The following is a 23,046-nucleotide window of genomic DNA, read 5'->3' as shown; positions in this document are numbered from 1 at the left end:
TCTTGGAGGTCGCTTGTAGAATCTGTATTCGTAGAACACAGCAAGAGCAGGCTCATGCCCAACTCCAAAGTTCAATATTCCAAGCAATTTAAAATTCAGACTCTGTTATTCTGATTGATTGGACTTTCTTTACCGAGTTTTCACATTTCTAGATGACTACAGAAATGTCTAATGGTACTAAAGAATGTGGCTTTACGTTTTAACACTCCACTGGCTTTTTTCTCTCTCAGTGTTATTTAGTGTTTATAACACGTAAAGGACCAATTAATGGTATAAAAATTGACCATCCTCAAGAATGAGAAAAGAAATGGCAGAGAAAGAAATTAATAGTTCATTGAACTCAAAGAAAAATGTTGCAGAGTTTAATGTGAAATTCTCATCTTCTCTATTTCCAGTATCTTGAGGAAAATAACTAATAGTAAAGATCCAATGCAGAGCTTAAACAAAACTTGTAGCACTGAATTAAGAACACACCTAAGGCAATAAGTATTCTGTTGATTACTTAAATTACAGCAAATTTTATAATTAAGACTTGGCATTATGTTTTTATTATTATTTTTTGCTATTAGGAAAAATTAATTGCTACAAAGAACAAATTATGATAAATTTGGATAAACTTTATTAATTGATTATGAGTGATCTGAGAAACCATCTCTAAACTGTAAAAAGACAGAATTGTGAATTTCCGTAATGATTTCTCTCCTTATAAGACTTCATAAGATGTCTGTGCAGTAATTTCTGTGAGTTTGGCATCAAGTTTTTGGATTTTTCATGTGCCAATGTACATAGCAAACTAGTAATATCCAAACAGTAGAGATAAACTAGAAAATAAAATAACATAGAATATAGAACCCAGAAACAAATATTGCAAAATTACTCCAGCACTGTGCAAAATCAAATAAATAGAATAGGTGAAAGAATATAAAATCTCTAAGTACTCGGGCTCAAAAAGGAAAATAAATGTTTGAAATAGAATTAAAAAATACTTAATTGGGAAAGAAAATGTAAACAAACAGATAACCCATAACCTTCTTTATTTACTTGAGATCAAACTGGTGTTGGCAGAATTTTTGGTTTGTTGTGATTTATAAAAAAGGTCCTACGTTGGTAGGGAGCTTTAAATTTTAAAAATTTCATGTTCACTTTGTAACAAATTGTCCTATGAGCAGCGGTACAAATGGAGCTTCACTTCCTCTGGCCACATGTTCCTCATGCTCATCATGTCTGCAGAGCTCCCCAGTTATATCCCTACTGTCCCTTAAACTCCATTGATTCCCATAAGCTTCCCCAGCTATTTGAGATTTTTCCCCTCTAAGAAATGGCTAACGATAAGCACCGATAAGCAGACAGCATGACTACGTGAGCCTTGCTTCTGGGGAAACCTGCGTAAAACGAAGTTAGATTCAGCACGTATGGAGAAAGGTGCTCTCTGTGCAGGGAGAAGTGAGACAATGACACTGGCTGTTTCTGTCTGTGCTTTTGTATTTACTCCAGGGCTTTTTTCGAAGAACAATCAGGTTAAAGCTAATTTATGACCGGTGCGATCTTAATTGCCGCATCCATAAAAAAAGCAGAAATAAATGTCAATACTGCCGATTTCAGAAGTGCCTCGCCGTTGGAATGTCACATAATGGTAAGTGTGCATAGCATATTTTAACACAATAATGTTTCATCTGAAAAATACCAGGAAACGTTGCTATGATTCATGAATGTGCTGCTTTAACGTCTAGAGTCTTCTGTTTCTTCGCACTAGGCAGTTCAAAAATATGTATCAGAGAGATTGCCTCAGTTTAGGAGACTATGTATATGATTGGAGATTGCTTTCAATGTAAAAATAAGAGATCTTCACTTATCGATGTGATGCATAATGTAATATATTAGTTTGTTTTACTCTCCATCGTTCTTGCTCATTACACTGTTGGTTGTTCTACCCGAACATATTCCTAGCATAATTGTTATTTTTCAGTCTTATTTTCTGGCAAGACTCCTTTGCATACTGTACTTCGATATCCCTTTCCTGTTCAGTGGAAAATCTAATTTAATTATGAAAAAGGGACTAGAGAATTTACCAAAAGTTCTGGAATAATAACAACCTGAATTTGAGGCATAGAACACTTACGACGACTGTTAGCATCACGAAGTTATCACTTCCTCAAAGCAGAACACAACATTCTTTAAAAGAATGGGCCAGACCCTGTACTGATTTAAAAAAATGTGTCCTCCTCCTCCCTAGGACCCCCACATCTGGGCATAGATGCCGGTGTGTGGCAAGTAGGAGTGTAGTGTTCCTTAGCGTGCTCATTCAGCTGTCAGCCTCCCCTCCTGTAGTGTATAGCTGTGATTCCTGGGTGACATGCACTGCCTGACCTCTCCACCACCTGGAGGGGAATACCACTCCCATCTGTGAACTGTAAGCAGCCTTTCCGTGCTGAACATGTTGTAGTCTTCAATACCAAAGGTATTTGCCGTTGCGTATGGCTCTCTGATTGCCTTCTTTACAGTAGGTAAGCAGATCGCATTAAGCACATCATGACACTGCTCTCTTGAACAGCATTTAGAAGGTCCCTCAAAACTAACGTATCAATTCATGTGGAAATACTTACAAATGTTTGGACAGAAAGACATAATGAAGATTCTTTGCTGCCTTGCTTTGGCAAAGATGAGTCAAAACAGGAATTAAATGTCATAACATAGAGACTTATGTAATTCTGAGGGTAAAGAATTGCAAACATGACTGGGAAAATAATTTCTCTGCGGTTTTTTTAGAACTTTCATTATTTTCAGTATAAAAAATGAGTGTACTGTCCCCAAGAGGAAAGCTTAACTGTGGGTTGCAAAGTTAATACATGCAATGAATGTAAATTGGTATGGGAAATGTTTTGCTAATAGAAAATATGGGGTTTGAGTTCCTGGGATGCAACAGTAACACTTAAAAATAAATCTAATTTTGAAATGTTACTGTGGGTATTTTTATAGTAATTCAGGAGGTTTTATTATTATTATTTTCAAGGTGCATGCCAGATTGTCTCATAGCCTAGCAACACGACTTCCAATTATGTCAATGGGAACCATGTGCAGTTCTATCAAGAAGGGGAAGGCCAAGACAGTTCTCTCTGGCTTCGTAACATAAAGGGCCAAAGAAATATTTTTAAAGTTAACATTTCATCTGCCATTTTTTCCTGTTCCGCCACTGCCAAGGCAGAAGCTGTGGCACCAGCAGGGGCCGTGGTTATGGGAATCATGGGAATCATGGAGAGAAGAGGAAAGGGCAAAGACGTTTGTCCCAGGGCTGGAAGGAGCGCTTTCATGTGCTCTCACCGTGAGTTCACCTGAGGGTTCCAGTCTATGACTGTGTTTGCATAGATACCTTAGTGCAAAATGAATAGGGCGCTTGCAGAAACGGGGAATGCAAGGAGACCCTTTGCAGCTACAGCCACGTGTTTTCATGTATAAATGCTACATACCACTTGGCTGAAGGTTAAAAAAGACAGTAGTGTTCTCATGCTTTGAATATTGTTTTCCTTTCCTTCTCTAGCCACAGTGCTGCTCTCTGTTTAACCCTTAGTTGCTCAGATTGTATTCTGTAGTACCACTAACCAGCAGCTTGGTTCTTTTGTTTTAGGAATGTCACTAATGTTTTTCTCTTCTACTAAAAGTACTGTTTATATAAAACCAACCACTCTAATGGGAAAAATACCACACGCGGCAATATGACTTTATTATCAGTTCTGGGAGTAGTGAATTGCTCAATCTGGGCACATGCCTCAGACAGGTATCCACCCTGGCTTTCTCTTGTGTTTTCTGCTGTAAGAAGCTGTGTTTCTCTGGGGACTCATTTATGCCCAAAAATAATCTAGACAAAGGGAAGGCTAGAGTGCGACACAGGGTAGTCTATAAGCAATCACAGTGACTTCCCCAAGACATCAAATGTGGCATAAGCATAAATATTCTAGTTGGTTCACAGAAAGGCAAAGAACATAATGTAGCATGCAGTCTCTTCCTATATTTGCTACTGGTTTGATACCACGGACATCTGGAGAATACTCTAGGTGCAAGTAAAAGAAATAAGTGCCAAAGGGAAGAGAGGGAGACCATATCTTCCAGTAGCAGGCATGTGCCCAAACTTGCACAATCTGCCATTACTGTGAAAGAAATTGTGATCTGAACCCTTTCCACCCTAGCAGCATGAGCAGCGAGCCAGGTTTCCAGATTTCTCATACCAGCTCACTGGCTTGTCTCTGCCCTTCCCATCCCTACAGATCCTGCCTGGATCCATTTCCCGGGCTCCCAGGAAGTGAGGCCTGTTGTGAGGATAGGTGATGGAGAGAGAAAATAGAGTAGGAAGGAGGATAAGTGGTCCAGGGAAGTAGAAGACAAGGCCAGGGTCACAGGAGGGAGGGGAAGAAGCGGAAAAGGGAGAAGATCATGCCACCCACCCTTGACATTTTCCTCCACCACCAGAAATGCTGTGGACTCTTATCCACCCTGTGAACTCTACTTTTTCCACCCTAACCTGTCTAAGCATCATCGATCCCTCTCACCCAAAATCTGACTTTCCAAATCCTTCTGTAAAACTCCTGGTACCTGACCTCTCCCTGACTTTTTTCATAGTCTTCTGAAAACAACAATGACTACTCCAAAAGGAAACTACTAGGTTAGTACCAGAAAATCGAATTTTGCCTGCAATGCTAACAAACATTGAACAGAATCTGCTGCAACTAATATAATATTTATAAAATGTATTCTAATCATTAAAAAAAAGGTCTTAAAACTATCCTTTTGCCTATCAAATTATAAGATAGGAACATGTGATTCACAACACTCTAACTTTGTTGTGAACAGATTGCTATATTTAAAATATACTTTTGGGTCCTGATTACCTTCTGGTTAGGGAAATTCATTCTCATTGTTCATAAATTACATTAGAAATCTTCCAAGACTCATATTTTGATGAAATTGCGAGAGTGGTTAGAAGTGGATCATGAAAGATACACTGCTGTTAATCCATCCTGCAAACACATGTTTAGGAAGAAACACACACGTGTGGAAATGACAGATTGCTAATAAACATACAATCCATACAAAAATAAAGATGTATAATGAACTTTACCCCAAGCACAGTAGCAAACTTTGCCCCAAGCAGTTTTCACACACTAAACATGAGAAAATGAGATTCTGAGGGATTTCTTTATTGCTGATTTATTTTATGTTAAAGTTTGATGATGGCAGACAGCAAGATACGCCCTAAGGTTTGATATAGTACAGAAACCAGTAAGATCTCATTTCCATTCTTAGTGAAGTCCATTCATGTGTTTAGAAGAAGACTTGGTACTTCCTGGGAAATGCAAACACCACTAATATTTAGTGGCTGTTTTGCTGAAGGGATAGACATGATCTGGTAGCTGCCAATCCCTCTCAAATGGGTGGTGAAGCCAGCGATGCATGTTTTAGGACAGATAACCCCCCCTATACCACTTTTATTAGCTAATCAGCTAGTGCATTCTTTGATAACAACCGTTAGTTTGGACTGATTTGACACTGATGTAATAGCTTTCTGTGCTCTGAGGAAGCTTTGTTTTTTATATCTAAATCAGTTCTGCAAGCAGAAGGCAAGCTTTCCAGAACGGAAGTTAATGCTTATAACCAAGTTTACAATACAACAATATATGTGCTACTGTTCTTTCAAAGTAATCTTGGCAGTTTAACATACTACTATTTAATTTAGTGTCACCTTTGGCAGTAGTATTTATTTCTTCTGGTCTTTGTGGGTGTGGGTTTTTTTTTTCCTTTTTCATATACACAGAAGGAATTTAAAATAATCTTTTTTTAAAAAGAAACCAGGAATCTGATCTTCATAGAAAAACTAGCATCGTGAGGCCCGATGCCAAACCTATGCCAAATAGTCTTTAAAAATACATAGCAAAATTTCTATGCAGCTGTAATCATATATCATTTGATATAGTCAACCTCTGTGTCTTTGGACTTTAACTCCAAAGTAGAATATACATAACAGTGAAGACAGTGCTCTGATGTAACATTAACATTCACAGGGGTCTTTGACTGTATATATAAAAACTGTACAAATTCTCAAACACATGGAAACAAAAAATTATATATTATGTCAACAAGGAAGAACACTGAAACAAATAGCAAAGTAATAAATAATATTTGTGTTTTATAGCACTTTTCATGCAGGGTTCTCAAAGCACTTTTCAGGAAAATGAGTATCACTATCACAAGCAAAATAAAAATAAATGCTAAGTAAAAGAAGACATCTACTCTAGAACTATTGATGGTAAATGAAATATTAACAGTATGGTGAACTCCAATGCAATCTCTAAATGAATGGAAATTATTTTATATTAGATGCTCTAGGGCGTATAACACATGCCTACTTTGGCATCCTTTGCTGGGGGTAGATAAGCACACCAGAAACATGATCCTGGAACACCCATGCTCAATCTTATTTCCCATTAAAAAAATAAACACAATGTAAGTTGTCATTTTTTGAAAATTCTACACCAGTGCTATTGTAAACTTTCAATGGAGAACTATCAACAATCTCTTGTTTAGCAATACCAAATTGCTAGCACAAATACTGTCATTTACTTCCCAAGAGATGCTTGGACAGGAGACAAAAGACCCTAAAGGAACGAGGGTATAGGGTAAGAGGCATATATAGGAAACACAGTATGTGTACTATGCTGTCATTGTATACTCAAAACTAAAAGTAAGCTTGTTTTATAATGGCAGTATCAGTGCAACTGTAGATAGACAGAGTTATATGGAAAACTGCCATAAGTTTAAAAAAGAAAAAACTATCCCACTCAGTTCTGGCAAACTTACTTGAAAAAAAAAGGAACTAGCCTATTCACCTACGTATGAATTTCTAGGAAGTTGTTTGTTACCAGTCTGGTTTCTCTTCTTTAAAAGAATGCAATTATGTAGCTTAGTCAGTTATTCTCTAATGGCAAAGCAATCTCTGTTTTGAAAATCCCTGATCTTTTCAATCAAATCTACATTAAACAGTTCTGTTCCAGTAATCAGTGTCACAGCAGTTATATACCCTGTGGTATATCATTAAGAATGTTGCATTAGATACTTGAGTGAGGGGTTGGGAGAGGAAGGAAAAAAGAAATGGAAAAACGAAAATAAATTTCTATTATTTTTAATGCCTTGGAAGTGTATAAAATATTGTAGAGCTACGTAAATATTAAAACATAGAAAGGGGAAGCAATATACTGTCCCTTTTGTTTTCATCCCTTCTGTAAAAATAGCCTTGATGAAGCGGAGTCTAATGCCAGCAAGATTCCAGATTATAAATCTGCTTCTGCCAGCCCCAGCTCCCAAGAACAGGCCATGAACTGGTGTTCAGTCAAGATCTGCTTCCATAATACTTAGAGTTAGTATGCCTACAGGATGAGCTTATAGAATTCACACCAGGCTGTTATAAATGTATTATATATAAAATATCAAAATAGCTTACAAGTAGGATTTATCACAAAGCATTTTTTCTGGCCCAAAGCGCCTAGTTCCTAATGTCTAGAATCACAGAACGGTTTGGGTTGGAAGGGACCTTAAAGCCCATCTAGTTCCAACCCCCCTGCCATGGGCAGGGACACCTTCCACTAGACCAGAGTAATTTGACTGTGAAGTCTCTCAAAGGGTATGTTCCATGGAATTCCTAACTATTTCTTACTATGTGTTCTGAAGCCTTCAGGTCCTAATACATTGCACTCCATATATTTCTGGAAGTGATCAACATCTTATAGACATGGGCAATTCCGATCTCTGTTTTTTATTAACAGCCCCTTCTACGAGGCTAACATTCACCTTGCTTTCTTTCCAGATTGAAAGGTCCACTGCAATAGTCTGAGCAGTCTTGCCAGACTCCACTTAGGTCTTCAGTTTGCAAACTCTTCCTCAAAATAAGATGGTGAGGGCGAGTTGAATTCATTGGCAAGAACCAAATCAGAAGCAAGAAAGTATTGCAAGATTTTTTGCATTGATGAGCTTATGCAAAATGCACATTTGAAAAGTGGAAAAATTAATGATAAGACTTAATACTATGAAGGTCACAAATTTAATACTAAATTAATATTAAAACTGAAACCAGGTTTAGTGAAGAACAGCTTTTAATGAAAATATTAATTTAACAAATGTCTAGCTGCACTCTTCAGCATGGACTTCTAATGGACCTTTAACACTTTTATTAGCTATATTATTTTAACACCTTCTTGACCCCACATTTTACTTATACGTGCTGTCCCTGTAACAACTCTAACAGTATGTATGTAATAATATATTTTAGCTTTATTATGTTGACAGCAGTTTGATTCTTTTTATTGAATCAGCCCTTAAGTATCAGAGGAAAAAAAGAATCTGTAAATGCTATAAAATATTCTCAGTGAGTTTTCAGTCTATTTACTTCATGAAATACTCATACTTAATTTTACATCTCCAAGAATATCTGAAATGCAGATATTATATGCAGATATCATGGGTCTAATGATATCATGGGGTTTTTTTAAACTCAAAGGATTTGTGTTAACTACAAACAATATTTTTTAATAGTGAGAATCCATTTTAACTGCAAAATGAAGATACCAAAATGGCCTTGATTCGCAGAGCTCTTGGAAGCATCTGTAGTCGAATTAATTCCTTTGTACTTACGCTGAATCTTTTTATTATTAATTTAGGTTACACTAAGTACAACAATGAGCTCTCCTTTTGCTTGGTATCCTTTTTTATACATCACTAACATTACTTTACATTCATCCATTCACGTTTCTTCTTTACAGAATGCTGTCAGTCTCTGAGCCATTACAGTATGTCACGTAAACCAATATGAAGTTAATAATTTTCCTTTAGATGTTTAGCTCTCAGAAGAAAGGAGGGCAGTGATGTCTCCCTGAACACTACTGTTAGTAGTGGTTAAGCATACTTAGTGTTTCCCATGAGAGAGAAAAAAAATACGTATGCCATGGTATATAGGATCCAAAAAAATATCAGTTGGCAATCATTCAAAATTCCCCATATGAAAAAATTATAAGCTGCAGACATTTTGTGGGGGAAAAAAAGATAGAATGTGTAAATTTGTACCTACTGAATTAGGTTTCCTTTCATGATGATTTTAATTCTGACACGTTAACTCTAAGAATACCCATGCAGTTGTGAAATACACAGCATGCATCATTCAGAGACTGTTTGCTGAAAGAGAAATGTAGTACAGTTGCAAAAATAAACAACCTTGTTTCTTCAGCCATGAAATCAGAGAACTGATCAATAAATATATGACAAATGGGGTTTTTTATGTTTTCTGGCACAATTTATTCTTGAAAAAAGTGTAATTGATGTCCATCAGCACACCACAAGCAGACTCATAAAAGGAAAGTAGCTGGTCATTTCCAAAATAAACGTCCCTAGCATAATCACTCATGTGTATGATCTTAACAGCACTTCTACTTTATCCAGGGAAAACATTTATAATACTTCTATTTCCTCCTAAGGCCAAAATGCAAACCTTTATTTCTTCCTTCTGTTGTGGTGTTTGTTTGTTGGGGTTTTTGATGCTTTTCTGTTCTGTTTTGTTTTCATAAAATAAAATAAATTCTGTTCACTGAAATATCATATGATAAATCAGCCCTGACCTTGATGGCTTATTTGAAATATTTCCCAAGTCAGTCCCCGTATGGATAAGCAGTGTCTTGGATAGAAGTTCATAGGTGTACAAGTAGGAGGCTCACAGCGTGCCTTACGTGGGTATCGAGCAATTGTGATACGATCTGATCAGGCAGAACATTTCCTGTTCTCTCAACACTGCATGCACACATACCGCCAAGAACACAGCCTTTTCTGGCTTTTTTATTCCCTGCACAACCTTCTGTCTCATTCCTTAATTCTTTTGGTAACATTTTATAGCACTTCCTATATGGAGTTCTGTTGATCTGTTTAGGAATTTATTCCTGCAAGGCATGTGAGTGTTCTGTTTCTAAACAAATGAAGAATCTGAGATCCATATGGTGATTTGTCCAAAACAAAACAGGGCTTAAAGATGGTTCCTACCCAAAGCCAACAGAATTTTAACTTCTTAAAGATTCTTTACATTTTATTTAGCTAGGAGGTAGAATAGGTGGTTTTCACGAACTCTGTCAGGTGAGCTGACAATAGGTTTGCATTTCCAAGCAAGATAATGTAACCTCATTCTTTGAGCACATAGATTATTCCCTCTTGGAGATTTGTTTGTTCACGTTTCTTTAAAGCACTTCAGCTGTTTTGCCTGTATTACTAGAGAAAATCAGCCTTTTCTTACTCGCCAAAGTACTGTTTTAATAAAATCTTAAAGAGCTCATGACAAAAGGTGACATAAGAATCTATTCAGAGGGGCTTTTTGAGGTGGCACTATATCTATAGTAATTGCTTGTCGTCTTCTTCAGCCATCAGGTTTGGGCGAATGCCACAAGCGGAGAAGGAGAAGCTCTTGGCAGAGATTTCCAGCGACATCGACCAGTTAAACCCTGAATCTGCTGATCTACGAGCACTTGCCAAGCATTTGTATGACTCATACATAAAGTCCTTCCCCCTGACCAAAGCCAAGGCGAGGGCGATCTTGACAGGAAAGACGACAGACAAATCAGTCAGTTCCCTCTGTTTTTTTTTTTTCTTTCTTTCTTTTGAGTAAATGATTTACCACGTTGACAACACATCTTTAAAAAAAAAAAAAACAACAAACTTTGCTGTTGGCAGTTACATATTTCAAGCTGTGTCTGAAACACAGGAAATGTTTTTAGATAGGATAAGTAAACATTATTTGAAAAAACTCCAAGTTCACCTAATAAAATACTTGAAAACAGTACAAGAATTTGAAGGTCATCTTAACCTTTTTGTATTCTCTGATCCACTCTTCCCGTTTTCCTTCTCCTTCCCCAAAGGTTATCTTCCACGCTATCTGTTTGAGGTGGCTATCTAGCTGTCAGGAATTGGTTGCTATACTATTCAAGTATCCGTATGACAGCATATTACCAGTACCAGCTGTACCCAGAGGAATACTCTTTTTAATAAGAGTCAAATGATTCCCAGCACCAACACCATCGCTAGCCTTAACTATGATGCTTAGGATGTTCTGGTAACTTCCTGCATTTAACTGGGCTATTTTGGATCAGACTTGTATCCTGTGTTGGTGCAATTTGAATTTTAGGAGGATGTACACGGAAATCTTTGAAAGTAAGGAATAGAGATGTGTGTATTTCTGGGTTGCTTTGGACACTTCACTGGCAATCTTCTGTGTCAGCGAGGAAGAAGATAAATAAAATCTGATAAGTATGTTTTAAATTTTGTAATTTTTTAATATCTAAAGATCAAAATAGTTTTTAGTTTGATATATTTTCTAGAATCATGAGCAGAAATTTTATTATCAGGATTACAACAGAGACTGTATTTTATTTTCTTTAATAATTACAAATACAGGAAAGAATATGGAAGTATTTTAGGCTTTCTTTCCTTAAAGGCAGCTAAAATCATAATTTTAATATTGCCCCTAATTTGGTTGCACCCCTCGCATAAAAACTTCAGGTATGGTGGACAGTTACAGTTAGAGTAATTCTCATCATGGAGTGTACCAACTTTGATCAAGCATGGTTTATTTATTCTGCAGAAAGGCAACACGCTAAGTCCACTTGAGGGTCATCGCTTTTTCCAAGTCTTCCCACAGTTCCCTCTTTCTGTCAGAAACACAGGTTACTGGGAAAGAATTAATACAGCCATTTGTTTATTAAGTGTGTTCTCAATAACTTGTACCTGCAATGGGAAACAGAGTAGGAGTGGGGTGTGTAATTATATATCTTGTTTACTCCTCTTCATCCTAAAAATGTCACCAGGAGACCTGCTCTTTTTTTCTGCAGCTGCCCCTTGTGCGCACTCTGGAACGTGGCAGAAATTTGGGCAGGGTTACCTACAGTGCTCTCATCTTCCGTTTTTCCAGATGTGTGTTTAGAAATCTGGGAAGTTTGTTTCTGAGGTCCCAAGTGCATCCACAAATCCTGCTTTGGCTCTATGAGGTTCTGGGAAGCTCTCGTAGAAATCGGCTGGTGCGTGGTTTGCGGCTCCGCTGTGCTGGGTGCTTCACCAACGCCTGGGCTTACCAACTTGGTCACATCTAGGCTGCACTAATGCAACACTCACGCAGTACATGCATAGTATGCCATCGATGACCTTCTCCTCTTGTACTGAAACTTTAAAGCGTTGCCAGGTTAGAATGTCACAGTCAAACAACAGACATAGGATTGAGTTCTTCGGTGCTGTGAATTTTCCAGTCGTTTTAGGAAATAACACTGAGTGCCTCTCAGTATTTAAGGGTTACAGCCCCTGTGTTATTTGAACCGTAATGGACCTCGTACTCTGGAACATCAAACTCTTTACTATGGACATCATTTTAATTGTTGTTAAAAAAATGTTATTTTTTAATTGCTATATCACCTGCATTAACTGATGACAACTGGATATGCTGAGTACGTAAAAAGTAAAATGCATATCCTCTTCGGGGATCTACACTGCTCATTTGACATAAGATTCTACTTAAAAAGTTCACCTGAACCTTATGTTAAAAATCTCTTTAGTTATTGAACTCCTTGATTTTCATCTTCTGACATCAGTAGGCTGGTGGCATAGTACAGTCTTCCTAAAGCACATGTACACACACAGAAGAGATGACTTGTTCTTGTACGTGGCGCTCCCACTTAAGATTTTCTAGAAAGAAAAGAAAGGAATGACCTACTAGTACTAAACCCTGCAATCTAAAAAGCCTCCTCTACAGTCTCGTTACTTCACCGTTTCACATATGGGTGCATATACATATGGACAGGTGTGTATAAAATGGCTTTGCTGCTGCCAAAACAGCAACACCTCTTGAAAAATACCTTCTCCTCCGGGCTGCTCTGTGTGCGCTGTGGTTATTTCTTCAGTTTCACGCTGAAATCCTAGTGCTGGCGGAAAAGCCGTGTCAGACTACGTAACGGGCTCCCATGGTCCGGAGCTGTGTTTGCCGGTGGTTGCTGCGAGAGGGACAGCACGGGTTCCATGGGCCTTGTAAGCAGCAGAACTGTGATTCAACGAAACCATTTTGAGAGCTGAAATGCAGATGCTGTTATTTCAGTTCACAGGCAGACCTCCGTTCTCCCGGCAGCTGTGTCACTTAAAGACAAAACTGGCAGCTGCCATCCTTCCCTCTTCCTGGGGAAAGCGGGTGGGAGCTTTGTGATTGACTTTGCCTGGAACAGAGCCCTGAGCACACTCATGTTCTCCATCTGCCGACCATGGGAGATGGGAGCAGTAACCTCTAGCTGGTGGGTGGTGATCAGCGTCCGTGGGCCACATCCTCTTCCGAAGGCACTAGGAGACTCTACAGAAAGTAGCTGCTTTCAGTTTTAAAAATTCCATAATAATTTAACACTGAATAGACTTCAGAACTGGTTTAATCAAATAGGGACAGAACTTCAGGAGTTTCCAGCAGCTGACTCTGAGGGAGAGGACCGCTGACTATGCGTCGGAAGGCTTGGGTTCTGTGGAACCTGACCTGCAGCACATGGTGAATACAAATCCACGAGTGAGCACCCTTGTGAATAAGGCTTTAGAATCTGTAATCAGAAAGGCTCTTAAATTGAAAAACGTATTTCTCCAGCCCAATTGTTGCTGAATAACTCCTTGTATTTTAATTAATTAATCAGGTGTGTCAACAAACCTACTGATATCAGTAGACATTTGTTCAGTGCAGCAATGAACTATTTAGTCATTTATCCTCTAAGGAAAAGAATCTTCAGATAAGTTGAAGAAATCCTTATTGAACTAATTCTTTAAAACCAGGAGCTTCTTCTGCATATTCTGAAACAGATTGTTTCCAGATTCTAACAAAAGTTTTCCTGGCACTACTTTTTCTAATCCGCTTTCAAAATTGATTTATTCCAGTTGAATTTATTTTAGAGTCAGACTCACTCTTGTGTTCTGAATTGTGCTGCTGTCGTTTGTTTCACATTATTTGTGTTTTCTTTCACATCAACCAGTAGTTTGAGTTTAAATATATATCCTAACATCGCTATTTTTAAAGGAATTAACAGCAAATGTTACATTTATCAGATAATCAATACCAAAAAGTTGATACTACCTGCAGCACTTTCTAGGATAGACCTTGGAAAGATCACGACAGTACGTGAAGCAATCAAAATGTGAATATACCCTTTCTACAAAAAAAAGTGGTATCATGAGAAATGCAAACACATCACTGTACACTGACTAGGTTCTCTTTTACAGAAGCCAGTAAAATTGAGGTAAAAGGAGGAACAATTTAATTGTTTGTTAATAAGCGTTCCAAACTTTGAATTCTGGTATTACGGAAGGTTTGTAAAACAAAAACAAAAAAAAAAGGCAAAAATCACAAAAACAAACAAACAACCAAAAGGCAAAGATTACAGATATTTTAAAATAATGTTCCTTACCCCCGTCCCCTAATTATTAAAAAAAAGAATCACCCAAAGTCCTATTTTTAAAATGTCGATTGACGGAACGTGAGAAGTCCTTAGGAACTACTTGTCCTCTCTGTAAATCAGTTGAACATTGAGAGGATATTTGCTTTAATGGGGTTATGAAGATTTAAGTCTTTTGGGTCAACTACCCTTGATATATTCCTGATAGATCTCTAAGTGTTTGCTGATGAGTTATACCTCTGTATGCTACTTCAATTTCTCAGGAGTCAAATACCCGTAGGAGGGACATCTGAAAGTAAACTGTCCTTTCCTTTTCTTTTCAGCCATTTGTTATTTATGACATGAACTCTTTAATGATGGGAGAGGATCAGATCAAGTGCAAGCACGTGTCGCCGCTGCAGGAGGAGAACAAAGAGGTAGCAATTCGCATTTTCCAGCGATGCCAGTTTCGCTCTGTGGAGGCAGTGCAGGAGATCACAGAATTTGCCAAGAACATTCCAGGTTTTGTGAATCTTGACCTGAATGATCAAGTAACTCTCCTGAAATACGGGGTCCATGAGATCATATATACTCTCCTGGCTTCTCTGATGAATAAAGATGGAGTTCTTATATCTGATGGACAAGGATTCATGACACGGGAGTTTCTGAAGAGCTTGAGAAAACCTTTTTGTGACTTTATGGAGCCCAAGTTTGAGTTTGCTGTGAAGTTCAATGCACTGGAACTGGATGACAGTGACCTGGCAATATTTATAGCTGTCATTATACTAAGTGGAGGTAAGTGCTGTCTTATTTAATACGGTGTTTTAGATAATAGAATCGACACTTTTCATTCCTGTCCAAACAGGAAAGTGGTCAGCGCTGCAGGATGGGAGTGAGTTTATTTACACATAGTTTTCAGCTTTCTTGATGTTGTTGGCCCTTGTTTCAGTAGAAACTGAAAACGTAAATGACCTGATATTAATGATGGCGCTGGAAATGCCTGCTGAAATGGCAGTTCACCTAGTTAGAAAACAAAATCACAGCTAACTTTCTCAAAACAGGAAGGGTGAAATTCCACTAGCAAGAGCTTCTAAACATCAAAATTCTGCATGAGGATTTTTTAAACCTGCAGTTAGATTGTGTGGCTTGCTAATTGTACACAAATCGCTTTGACTCTGTAACAATTTCAAAATACATGTGGCATTTGGCTTACAGGATTCTTACGGTGGTTTTTATTGTTGTTGCTTTTTTTTCATTTGTGCAAGGTTCTGTTTGCCTTTAAAAGGTGGGGGGAGGATGCATTTCTCGGGAAAACGATGGTCTCCTAAAACGGGCATTGTGTGCCTGCTGTGTTCAGATTTCCTAAGCTGCTCTGTTTGTGTTAATGTTTATGCACTGTGCTTTGAGCCCAGGTATCACACCACATCCATTCTGACACTTCACTAGAGAGACTCCGAATTTTCAGCTTTTCTGAAGGCAGTCAGTACGTTCTATCTGATGCTGAGGTGATGTAGGTATTCCACTCTGTGAATTAGCAACGGCTAGCCAGATTTAGTTCACTGTGAAACCCTTCCACCGAGAGTCTGCAGTATCAGATACACATTTCAGGTCAGACTGAAGGTCTTTTGCTACTGGCCAATACCTACCAAGTTAGTGATGTGGCACGAAGAAAATTTTACCCAACGGTTTTGTGTGTATTTTGGCTTAGAGTGGTACTGCAGTTATCAATGGGAGGAATGTGCTGAGCGTTCTGAATTCAGATCCTCCACAGAGCAATGCAGAGTATCTTGTTATTAAATTATGTTTAAGCAATCAAACACAACAACCACATGCTATTGTTCTAAAAACAAGCATTCTGATGAAAGTGCATTGTTACGTATAGCTTCCTCTAAAATCACCTACAATTACTTCTGGCACTGCGTTTCATTTGGTGAAAATGTGGTATCACAGTATGGCATATTAGATTAACTAAATCCACTTCAAACAAGTACAGCTCCCAGAAGGCACCTTCCTGTGCAAACCTTTGAACACAACCATCCCTCAGGACTCTGAATTAATTCAGGAAGGGAAAGTATGTTACTGGTACACTTTAGGTTGGCTTTGATGGGGGAGGAGAAATTATGCAAGCAGCCTACTAGGGCACTACACATAAAATGCCAATATTTTGCATTTTCTAATGTAGTGAAATCTGACGGATGAGAAACAGGCCTCTCTAAATCCCCTCCTCGTTGAAAAAAGGGAACTTGCGACCTGCAAAGCTAGGTCTGCTATGCTTCCCTGCTGTTTGGTTCACATTAGAGGAAATAGGTATGATGTAATTAATCTTACACTTTCGATCTCAGCAGGACAATGAGCCACAGAAAAAAATTGACTATGTTGAACCAGATTTATCAACAAGCCTTTTTTTAAAGAATAATTGGTAAACAGAGATCCATAAAGAGCTACTGAATGTTAAAAGGTAGTTCTTAAATAACTGTGAAGCAAATCCATGGAAATATATAAATTCATATAAATATAAATCAGTTCTTTCTATAATTATCCTTTAATTTCTTGATAACAAAGATCTATCGCTGTCTTTTTTAAAAAAAAAGCATTATAGTTATTTGTAAAAGCTGAGTTTATAGTTTGAAAACAATTAAGCCTTGATGCCAATTAGGGACTGGCTTTTATCATGGAATTTACAGTCACATGTGACACATACTGAGCTGTATGCATTCTGTGGGACTACAGTATCTTATGGGACATGGGACTGAAATCCTATTTGTCAGATGTCTCAGGTTCTCTTTAAGAGCTGTGTTCTTACAAAATTCAATTCCTGCAAGAACTATATGAATACTGAACCATTTTCATTGAAAAAATGTTTTCAAAGTTCCTATTATCTCAAGGACTTTTCTAGCTGCAGGAGGGCTGTAGTGTTTAAGTCACTAAGAAATCCTGTGTACAATAAAAAGAAAACCAGTTTGTGAAACAAAAAAGGTCCTAGCCAAACACTCTAATTCTAAGTAAATCTGTCATTGCCTAGTGAATTTGTTAGTTCTGCTGGCTCCACGGGTGCTCTCTAATGCAGCTCTGAAAAGAAGGAGAGAAGGGAAAGGGAAAGATAATTCCAGCTGGAACATTACATGTAGAAAGATTTGCATTGTGAAGTGAGTGTTTGGAATTTGCCACAAATCCTATAAAACAGTTCAGCCTTTTGATAGCGAAACAGTTAATTTTGCATTATAAGTCAAAAGGAGAAATGCCCATACAACAAGAAGCAGCTGACAAATTAACTGTGATAGCAACAGGATGAAAGCTCCCCCACTTCCACAGTCAATCATTTTATCGTTCCTGAGCTGCTCAGTGCAGCCTCACTCTGTCTCCGAGTTGCTCTTCGTGTTGGCGCATTGTGCGCTGAACAATACTGTAAATGGCAAACGCATTGGCGTGTGCTGATGAGACAGAGGCTGACTGTGAGCAGCGGGATGTTGCCTTGTTTTTCCAAAAGCAATGCTTCATGCCATTAACAGCGGTGCCAAGCTCTCAGTACAACATAATTTCACTTACGGCGACCTTGAAAAATGCACTTCAGTAAAATGAGATTTGGAAGACGTTTTTCAAGGAGACAGTCTTCCTCTGTGCCACCGAGGCATATCCTCGGCCAGTAGTGAGTGCCATGGTGCACGCGTCTTAAAGAACTTGCAATGTCTCTGAAAATACTCTGTATACCTGAGCTGAAAATGAAATCGGTCATAAGAAGGTTTGAGGAGAACAAGTTGGATGTCTGTGGGCAGGAAAGACAATAGTCCAAGCCTTATTGGGATAATCCGCATTTATAAACAGAGCAAACTCACTCAAGCAGATTGGTGTTCAATAAAGAAAAAGCTCAAAAGGCAATTTTGTAGCATGTTTGCATAGCTGGGATGGACTTGAACTCTTGTATGTTATCTCCTGTGGGGTCTGGGAATTGCAGTAGGGTACACCTGCAAAGACCCAGGCTCTGCCGGTCAGCATGCATCAAACTGGTATTTGAATGCAGAGATGTTGCTGCATTCACTTTTCCTGCTTTCTGTGTTCTTTACAGTAAATTTGGAGCCATGGGCCACTGCTCCTTGTTTAAACACTATAGTCAATAATTTTGCTACAATCTGAGATCAGCAAAATGTGAAGTTTTATCACCTAATAGGACCAAGAAATAGGCCAGGTTTGACTGCTACACAAATCCTGCCCTAGCAAACCTGTTAGAACAAAGAAATGCTTCCTAATCAGACCAAGAACTGAGATAATCACTGTGGGCTTCGAACCAAATTCCTGATGACCGCAGTACGTGGGACGGTCTGAGAAGAAAAACCCCCAACTGCTGAGTCATATCTGCTTCAGCAAAAGAAGTAGCACAGTTGTTCACTCAGCCACATCTTTGCCTGCTGTATCATATTAAGATTTTAGAATGTGTATTTAAATGCAAAATGCACTTAATCAAAGATGCTAAAATAGAAAGGTATGGGTAAAGGCATGGAGGTGGCAATTTCATATGTGAGGAACAGAAAAAAATTGTAATTATTATTAAGACCATGTAAGAAGCATCCAAATCTGTAAGTAAACAACCAAAATATTTTTCCCTGAGGTAGTATAGAACATCAATTTACACAAAGTCATACTGTTGACACTCACAGCTAAGGGGCTGTTGGCCTTTCCCAGTCGTGTGAACACTTTCTTACTTAGAACAGCTGTCTGCAGAATTTTCGAACCAAATGGAACAGCCGTGAAATGACAACGGATGAAAAACTACAGAAAAACTGTGCAAGGAAAAGTAATAAAAAAGGAGAAATGTGGTACTGTTGGCATAGTCCGAATGCATAAAAGGCAGGTCAAAAATAGTACATTAAAAAAGCTAAACTTCAATCAAGAGGCTTCTGCATCAGAGAGGTTTAACAGTGGTGTCCAACTCACTTTTAGTTTTCTCTCACCTTAATCATTTCAACTTTCTTCCCTTTGGGCTTCTGTAACCTAATTTCACCGTATCCTAAGAATGTCCTGCTGCAACTCCTTTGTTTTTGTCTTTCCCTTCCTTTCCCTCAGCAGTTCCCTGGGCAGTTTTCTTTGTGAGCTTTCAAACAGCAGTTCTGTCTTCCTTCGCCTCGTCAAAGGCCTCCACCACAGGGTCACATCTAGATTACTCCCACTTCTGTTTCTTCCCACCTCCATCTCCATTTTTCTCAAGGCTTACATTTCTTTTCCTACAAGCTGCATCTCTCTGGAGCTCCTTACTGCACAAAATGCACCTTTTGGTACAGCACCCCAGTGAGTCTGGAGCATATGTGTTTAAAAGCACCTTAACAACCTGAAATACACCATAGTACCTGTCTGCTGAAGCTTCTTACTGCCTCTTATTTCCTTTTTTTCTGGTTTAGATACGTTTCTTGGAACAGAAACAGTATTTTCCTCTGTAAGAATTTTTTACTGAGAAAGTATAGCAAACTGTCAACACCCAAAAAATAATGTCCACATCCTGAAGTTCTCATTCATGAAAAATCTCTCTTCCCTTCAATGGGAATTTTCCTTCCTCTTGAACTGGCTTATTTAAAAATAACATCTGATGCTCTCCTAGGCTTTTGCCATAGTCATCTTTTCGGACGCTCCTTCCACTGGGTCATTATAAAACCATCAGACTGGGTTTTTCAAAGCAGCGTAAGGATTTTAGGCACTCCAGTCTCACTGAACTTCCACTGACCTCAGGCCCCCAAATTCGGGGAGCTCCTTGCTAAGTTCCAGACTCAGTACTGACCTCCTGGGTTTGCCTCCCGGCCTCTACCGTTGTGCTGGGGAGCACAATGCTTGCCTTGGGTTTCACTTCTGAAAAACTCACACCCTAAAAATTCCCACCGTAAAAGAAGCAGGGGGCGAATGGAGATTAATCTCAGAGGAAATCAAGGCCACAGTCTTTGTGCTTTTTGATTTTTATATCACCGTGCACTGAGTCATACCCAGCTAGTTCAGAGTTCATGTGCAACACAGAAATGAAATTTAAAGCTATCACAACCAGAATTATTAACGGCTTTGAAGTGCTGAATTCTGGGAAGTTTCTGAAAGATGTGAAGAGGGCGACTAGATTTTCCAGCACGTGCAATGTATTTAGCTAATCTGAAAACAAATATCTAAAATTTATCAAGAATTCTCTGAGTATCTTTAAAAAATTGCTTGATGATATTGCCCAAGGAAATGAATAAAAAGGAGCTGTCTGTTTGGAGACAATTTTCTGCTTGCTCGTATTTACTTACAGACATTCTGAGCCATATTTATGGCATTATCAGTGGAATGATACGAATAAGTGATGTCTGCAAGACAAGCTCAGCTTACTGGCATGAAATACCAAACAGAAGGAGCAGGTCCAGTCACCTGCCACTGACGGCACGCACCGCATAACCCGCTGTCGGACAGAGCCCAAGCTCGCTGTTATCCCTGCTTTATCCCTGTCAACCTCACCTCACTGGGAGTTACCCATCCTTTCCAATCAGCGACCTACATGTATTCACGCCTTGTGTATCCTCACCTCTTTTCATGCCAACTTTGCCTTTTAGTTTACGCTGCAATTTTTCCTCCGTGAAGTAAAACCCTGACGTATTTATGAAGAGCTTTGTTTTCTCCCAGCCTTTTTTCTGGTATACAACACAAGCCAAGCTGAGTTAGGAGAACTGGATGCACAGAAAGGTTACTAAGAGCACAGGAAATAACAGCTATTTTTTAAATTTTTAATATGGGTCGACCTCTTGTCCTTTCTGAAGTGGAAACTTTGCCTTAGGGGAGTAACAGCTAGCCATCGGAACCGCTATTTACTGATCAGCCCATGAAATTAATTTCATAGCTACAAAGCAAATGTTATTTAAATTGCTGACTGTTTTTTCATGGAGTACTCTGACAGTATAAACTAGTTTAGCAGTAGCAGATTACTGGTGGTCAGTGTCGTATGTGAGGATTCGGTAATGTTAAGCAACTTTATTAACTTCCACGGCTGTAGAATCAAATAATTTATTACCTCAAGCTAGAAAACAAATGTTAACAGATTATGTTAAATAATAATTGCAACTACTTAAGAAGGTGTTTGGGGACAGTCAGAAGTAATAGAAGAGCTATTTTTATGAAAGGCAATAATGGTTAAAAAAGGAAGATCTTGCTTCTCACTGAAGATATGCCAAAGACAGTCCGCGATGCTCGCAGCTGTGGCAGTGCAAGTGGCTGACTTTGGCTGTAAACATCCTTCCCAGATGCCTCCATATGGAGGAGAACCCTGCTGGCATGATCCCAGGAAAGGCTTTTTCTGTACAAGCCACATCTCTCAGTCCTCCACTGCCCCAAGCATCTGAACCTAAGCTGACGAGCTGATGCTAAAGGCTGCAGTGAGACTTCTTAATAGCAACCGGAACCTGGGTGTGGAGAAGAACTGAAGCTGTGGGTTTGAAATCTCCCAGGTCGGTGTGACTGCAGAAGTTTCTTATTTTGACAGGTTAGCATTCACCTTAGCAGGAAACGTTTTTAATTTTAGCAGCTATGTGGAAATCCACCTGAGCATATGTTGATTTTCCAAAAGTGAATTGCCCGATACAGCGGTTTATCCCCCACCGCTCTCTCACTCTGCCCTTCCATGAAGACTCCGGGTTGCCTGTGGAAAAGGCAGCGTTGTATAAGCCTGTCTCTGTATCTGCACCACACAAATGCTTGAACTGTTTGTAAGACGAGTTCTGAAACCGCTTCCAGCAAATTCTAGTGCAACCTTACAAATAAATGCACAAAGAAATTGTCAAACAGTGCTCAGGAAGTGCCATATGTAAATGCTTACTATACTAAGAAATCCCTAAGAAACTGCCAGGTGTTCCCACAGTCTTCATAAATTTACAACTCCGAATCTTTTTTTCCTAGATCGCCCAGGTTTGTTAAATGTGAAGCCCATCGAAGATATCCAAGACAATCTGTTGCAAGCTTTGGAGCTCCAGCTAAAGCTGAATCATCCAGAGTCATCGCAGCTGTTTGCAAAGTTGCTTCAGAAAATGACGGACCTCAGACAGATTGTCACGGAGCATGTGCAGCTGCTGCAAATAATAAAGAAGACGGAGACAGATATGAGTCTTCATCCACTCCTACAAGAAATCTATAAAGACTTATATTAATGACCATAGTAGTTCTAATCCGCTGACATAATGTATGTTCTTCAGATTGCACTATTTCTTTGAGGGAAAACTTTGCATACCTAAGAAATTACTGTGAAACAGCATTTAAGAAGAGAGAGCTTAGTATAGTAGATCTATTTTATGCATATTGTTTATAAAGACACATTTACAATTTACTTTTAATATTAAAAATATCTATATCATGAAATTGTTGGCAGTATTTTCAGAATTAATTTTTTTAAACTATCTTATTTCTCAAAATTGCTTGTCCAGGATGATTGATGCTTCCCTGAAGTCGGTTAGGCATGCAGTTAAATTTTCAACTTAAAAATAAAAATCTTTCTCCTTAAACATTTCTAGGGAAACGTTTTAAGTATGATGCTTGCTTTTGTGCTCCCAAGGCAGCAGCACATTAACAGTGCAATTGAATCACAGGATTGCGTGGCTTCCTC

The 23,046-nt window shown here is 38.7% G+C and overlaps 1 protein-coding gene across 1 annotated transcript in view; it reads left to right on the top strand.

Annotated features, from left to right (window-relative positions):
- PPARG (peroxisome proliferator-activated receptor gamma) overlaps positions 1-22,798 on the top strand; it is a 25,141-nt gene extending 2,343 nt beyond the window's left edge. The window contains exons 3-6 of the mRNA XM_010153145.1: positions 1,495-1,633; positions 10,437-10,636; positions 14,798-15,248; positions 22,347-22,798. Coding sequence (XP_010151447.1) covers positions 1,495-1,633; positions 10,437-10,636; positions 14,798-15,248; positions 22,347-22,594 — 1,038 coding nt within the window. The 3' untranslated portion in view covers positions 22,595-22,798. The remainder of the gene's footprint in view (positions 1-1,494; positions 1,634-10,436; positions 10,637-14,797; positions 15,249-22,346) is intronic.
- The last annotated feature ends 248 nt before the right edge of the window (positions 22,799-23,046 follow it).

Source organism: Eurypyga helias, unplaced genomic scaffold (assembly GCF_000690775.1).
Source record: "Eurypyga helias isolate BGI_N326 unplaced genomic scaffold, ASM69077v1 scaffold17136, whole genome shotgun sequence".
NCBI classification, from domain to species: domain Eukaryota; kingdom Metazoa; phylum Chordata; class Aves; order Eurypygiformes; family Eurypygidae; genus Eurypyga; species Eurypyga helias.
The sequence above is the reverse complement of the archived record's forward strand: the minus strand, read 5'-3'. Positions and strand labels throughout refer to the sequence as shown.